Below are 5838 nucleotides of genomic sequence, written 5' to 3'. Positions count from 1 at the left end.
CGTCGGACAGGGCAAGATATGACAAAATAATAATTTATAATTTATCAAGGGTTCATGAGGGACGGTGTGGGGAGGGAGGGGAAAAATGAGGAGTTGATACCAAGGGCTCAAGTGGAAAGCAAATATTTTGAGAATGATGAGGGCAACGAACATACAAATGTGCTTGACACAATGGATGTATATATGGATTGTGATAAGAGTTGTACGAGCCCCAATAAAATGATTAAATAAAAAAATATGACATATCTTAGTTCTGGAGACAAAGTAGTGAATGGGTGTTACTGAATTTTGTGCCCTGTGTCTAGCCCCCATTTTTTTCTTAAACAGGATTCAGTCACTTAATTTTTAAATATGTTTAAGGGAACATCCTACATACTTCTAAGTCTAAAAAGCTTTTCTATGTATGAATATTTCCCTTTGTCTCAATCGTATTTTATATTCCCTACCATTGGCTAGCTTAATGATCCTATTATTAGAGTTACAAAAGGTCCCATGGAGGTTAATTATATTATCTCTCAAAAAGCTGAAGATGCTCCCATGAAAGTATAACAGGGATACATATAAACCTTAGCGATATGAATGGAGTTTGAACTCAAACTTAACTATAGGGCCTAACTTAAGAACAATGAGTTCTTATGATGTGATCCCTGTTCCAGACTTGCCTTCAGGAAAAGATCCCTGGCGATATGGGTGCTGTGGGAAAATACACTGAAGAAATCTGGTGATAGGCCGCTGGTATCTGGCTATCAGAAAGAATAGCATCTCGGGTCTTAAAAGCGTGTTTTAAAACAAGGAGCTGGTTTTAAAACAAACACCATCTAAGTGAGGTATTGGCTAAGTCTACATGAAAGAAGCACACCAGCCCATTGATCCGAGGATTTTAAATAATAAAATCCAAGATCAGAGAAGAACATTCAATTAGCATCTAGTTTGCCGAAGGCCATGGATGATACTGAAAGCCCCAAATCAATTTACAGAGTCCCCACATGGATTAAGCATCAGATGAATCCCCTCTAAACATTGACCAAGGATGTGAACAGCCTTGCTGTCAGACAGAGTGTATTGGAAAGTGGACAAATACAGATGTAGTTTGGTTACATTTAAAACCTTATCATTGGCTTTCCCTTTTGACCCATTTTAAGTTTATTCTCATATTTATTATTTTCTGTTTTCTTTTGGGTTGACGTTTTCTGTGTTGTTTGTGGTGGTGGTTTTTGGTGTTGATGTATTATTTTCTTTATACAAAATCCAGGATAAGTAAATCTATAGATGCGGTAACTAAATGAATAACTTCTTGAAATTATGCCAGGGAGTGTTGGGGGGTGGGGTGGGTGGGATAAAAGAGGAGATAATAATAATGAAGAAAATGCTCTAATACTGACAGTGGTGATGTTGCACAATCCTTTTTAATATATTTAAATCATTGAATGTTATGTGAACTATATCAATAAAACTGTTATAAAAATATGCCGTAGCCCCTTTATAAGGCGTAAGATTTCAGTATTTTGTATTATGAGATGTTTTAGGGACACGGATGGCTAGCACATAGGGATAATGCTGACATTGAGGGCACATGCACGTGAAGAAAAGCACAAAGGTTCCCGTTCATTCACCATTTTCAAAGAGGCTGTGCACACTGTTGAAGTGTTTCCAGGTGAATCAGCGAAGAAAGCTTAAAAACCATCCCTCTCCAGTCTACTCTGCCAAGCCTCACTTCTTCGTCTCCACCTCGGTTGTTCATGGCACCACCGTCCGTGCACATGCTCAGCCCGCGGTCTAGCTCTCTCTCCCCCTACTGGATGTAGCTGCGAGTCCTGTCCTCCACGTTTCTCCATCTTCATCACCTTAATTCAACCAGGGATTGAATTCAACCAGGGAACAGTCCCTGGTTGGTCTCTCTGCTTCTATTTTATCCATCTCCAATCCGTTCTTCATTCGCAGTCATGTTCATTTATCTCTGTCTCTGGCTCTGTCTCTGTCTCTGTCTCTCTCTCTCTCTCTCTCTCTCTCTCTCTCTCTCTCTCTCTCTCTCTCTCACACACACACACACACACACACACACACACACACACACACACAGAGTTATTCTCTAAAATAGAAACCAGATCACACCAACCATCTGCTTTGTTGTTAGCTGTCACGGAGTCAGCACCCGAGCCACGCTGGCTGCCGGCACACATTGATCGCATCGGGTTGACTTGATTCTTTTCAGAAGTAGATTGCCAGGCCTTTCCCCTGTTAGCCTATCTGGTCTGGAAGGGTCACCTGTCCAGTCTTATAGCAACACGCAAGCCTCCACTGGAATGGAAGTGAGAATTCTACCACGGAAGCACCAATTATCTCATCAAACCTCTACGTGGATCCTCTGCCAAGGCTGGCAAGCCTGGTGGTTTTGCATTCCTCCTGCCACATCTCCTACCTCATCATTCACACCCTTGGGCCATCTTGGTCTCCTCTTTGGTTGACAGATACATCCGGACTTTAGGTCTTTGCACTTGCTACCCGCCCGCCTGTCTGCACTGTTCTCCCCCAAATGCTCATCCAGAGATTGGGACATTCTCATTCTTTTACATCCTGCCTTAAATTTCAACCCTTAAGACAGACTTCCATACTCTTCTGTCTAAAGTAGCTGCCCATCACCATCCTCATGTCCCATGTTGCCTTAATCAAACATCACAACTATTTTACACCACATTTTCTTTTCTCTTTTCTGTGAATCACTGAACTACCTTGCATGTAGCCCAGTGAGGAGCAGGGATGGTCATGTCTGTCTTGGTCCCTACCCCAACCCAAGTCCCACCTCCTCAGGTAGCCCTCAGTATCAGCCCAGCAAAAAAACCATTAAAAACATGCATGAACTTACAGAGTGTTCTGCTGAGACACATAGTTGGCTTCTGTTTGGTAAAATTTGGGGCTCAAGTGTGTGCCAATTAGTAAAGGTGACTGAGGAGCCATTAGACCATTCAAAGGACACTGGAATTCTTTTGCTGCTCAAACCAATCCATGTTTCTGATGCACTTTCTGTAAGAGACAAATGCAAATTATGTCCAGGAATCCTATTATCTGCAAAGGGGATACACACTGGGACTATGACCAAAATCACCATTTTGAGTGTAATGTCTTATGATGAAACCTATGGCCTGGTTGAAAACATGTGTTTAAAATCTTGTCCCCTTTGATAATCTTCTCATCTGTGTGACACAGGCCTTCTAAGGCAGGCTAGGCGCTGAACCAAAACAAGGACAAAGCTTAAGGAAGTCAGATCCCTGGGACTCTAATTAGTTCCTACCACTGCATGTAATAGAACCCTGGTGGCACAGTGGGTTAAGTGTTGGGCTGCTGACTGAAAAGTTGGCAGTTCGAACCCATGAGCCCCTCCATGGGAGAAAGATGAGGCAGTCTGTAAAGAAATGGGATGGGGGCAGTTCTACTCTGTCCTACATGGCTCCCAGACAACTCCACACCATGCTGCTGTGGGACTGTTTGTAAAGCATATTTGAATAGCCGGAAAGAAAACTAACCCCACTGGACTAGCAAAAGCACTTAAATAAAGCAAAAGCTCTTAATGATGGTTTAGTGTTAAGACATATGCTTTCTTTGTTTTTCCTCTTCACACCCCCATGGGAAAATGAAGCAAAAGAGCTAAACTCACTGCAAACCGAAAACCTAAGTTCAATCCTGGCTCATCGAAATAGGAGCAACGGGCTGGCTAGGAAAGTAAACCACGCTTGCCAGTCAATTCAGAGAAAAGACTAGTCTAGGAAGACTAGTAGTCTCCCTATTGGGAGAGAGGGCAGTGGTGCCCTGGGGAAAGACAGGGGGCTAGCTGAAAGGGCAGCGAGAGAAAGACGTGTCAAATCAGCTCAATGGCCAAGGCCATCCTATGTCCCCTCTCCACCCCAGCCCATGAAGCCAAACAAACAAACAAACAAACAAACCAAAACACACTCAAAAGCTCCATTCAGAATGAAAAGGGTGAGGAAAACTTAGAGAAAGGGATTTTTGTTTTCACTCCAAACTAAAATGACGATAGAAAATTATTGAAGTACAAACTAGGGATTTTCTTTTATTTTTTCATTAAAAAATTTTTGCTTTAAGTCAGTTGTTATGGAATGAATTATGCCCCCCGCACCCCTGGCCCAGATGTGCTGTAAATCTTAACTTTTATTTGGGAATGGGTTGCCTTTGTTATGTTAATGAGGCAGGATGAGTATATGGTGTACTTTTTATGAATCAATCTCTTTTGAGATATAAATACACCGGGCAACTGTACGGAGATTTTCAAGGAATTGGGAAGTTGAAGCGATGAGCTCACAGAGAGCACGCCTTCTCCAGCTGCCGCCGTGGGAATCCCCATCCCATCTCTACCTTCTGCGTGTCAAAGGCACCCCCTTGGGGCATTTCTGCTAACGCAGTACTGCACAATCCAGGCAGAGTCTGGTCCTGGGGGTGGAGTGCTGCTTACAACTGTGGAAACAGTTCTAGAAACCAGGAATGGACAGAGGCTATCAGACTCAGTGGAGAAGATTCCTGAGACTATAAGCCTGTATTGCCTTGATAAGGCTGTTGATAAGAGTCCTAGAGTCAAATGCAATTAAGGTGAGAGTTCAGAAGGAAGTGAGATATTGACCTAGAGAAAGTCTGTATTACCTTAGAGCGGTGGTTCTCAACCTTCCTAACGCTGCGACCCTTTCATATAGTTCTTCATGTGTGGTGACCCCCTAACCATAAAAGTATTTCCGTTGCTACTTCATCACTGTCATTTTGCTACTGTTTTGAATCGGGCAACCCCTGTGAAAGGGTCGTTTGACCCCCAGAGGGGTCGCAACCCACAGGTTGAGAATCGCTGCCTTAGAGATGACATTTGGCGCCAGCAACAGAAATGCTGCTAGAAATTGGACTTTCACGGTGCTATTGGAGAGACTTTAAAAGAAAACTAGGACTGGGAGGAAGGGCAATACTTTTTATGCAGTGGGAAAGAACTTGTCTGAATTATTTTCAAATGTTTAGTGGAAGATAGAATTTGCAAACAATGAACGTGCCTGATGAGGTGGATAAGCATGATCTTAAAGGTCCTCTGTGGTTTTGTGTCTAATCGTAAATGCAGGGGGACACATGGACTTACAAACGGACTGAGCAAAATGAAACCAGGAGCTAAAGATTGGAATTCTGGACCCTAGAATGTTCACCATGGGTGTGGCGACATGAACTTTCCTGAAGAGGTGAAACCTAGCTGACTGACAGGCAGGCCTGTACGGTGAGCAATGACCCCAGGAAGGTATCCAGTCATTAGAACAATCAATCCTAAGAGATCAGGGGACAGCGTATCACAGGGACAAAGCTCAAGAGGCAGGATGGGAAGGGCCAGGATGAGAAGTAGTAAGCAGAGGGGAAAGGAGGGCAGTGCTATTACACTGTGGGATTATAAGCAATGTCACAAAATCAAATGTGTATACGTATACTGTTGAATGGAAAACATAATCTCTCACTCAAATCACAATCAAAGACAAACAAACAAACAAACAAAAAGAATTGTAAACCAAAACAAAAGACACACACGCTCACAAAAACACACCAACCAAAACAACAATGGCATAAAGAACATCCACTCCCACCCAGTTGATTCCGCCTTACAGCGACTCTCTAAGGCAAAGTAAAAGAGCCCCCTGGATTTCCGGGGCTGTCAATCTTTACAGGACCAGGCTCACCTTCGTCCCAGTGAGCAACTATTGGAGAGGAGCTGCTGACCTTGAGGTTGGCAAAGTGTAACCCACTATGCCACCGGGGTTCCTTTTACTTATAGTTTTGTGAAAAATAAAAAATTTTAATGTAAAAAAG

At 43.0% G+C, this 5838-nt stretch overlaps 1 protein-coding gene across 1 annotated transcript in view; it reads right to left on the bottom strand.

The window, feature by feature from the left end:
- Window positions 1-5838, bottom strand: part of PLA2R1 (phospholipase A2 receptor 1) — a 102612-nt gene that overhangs the window by 70937 nt on the left and 25837 nt on the right. Inside the window, exon 6 of the mRNA XM_045298107.1 lies at window positions 2864-3021. Coding sequence (XP_045154042.1) covers window positions 2864-3021 — 158 coding nt within the window. The remainder of the gene's footprint in view (window positions 1-2863; window positions 3022-5838) is intronic.

Source organism: Echinops telfairi, unplaced genomic scaffold (genome assembly GCF_000313985.2).
Source record: "Echinops telfairi isolate 266 unplaced genomic scaffold, ASM31398v2 ScPeMD7_4;HRSCAF=17, whole genome shotgun sequence".
In the NCBI taxonomy this organism is placed as follows: domain Eukaryota; kingdom Metazoa; phylum Chordata; class Mammalia; order Afrosoricida; family Tenrecidae; genus Echinops; species Echinops telfairi.
Note: the sequence above shows the minus strand (reverse complement) of the source record. Positions and strands in the feature narration are given on the sequence as shown.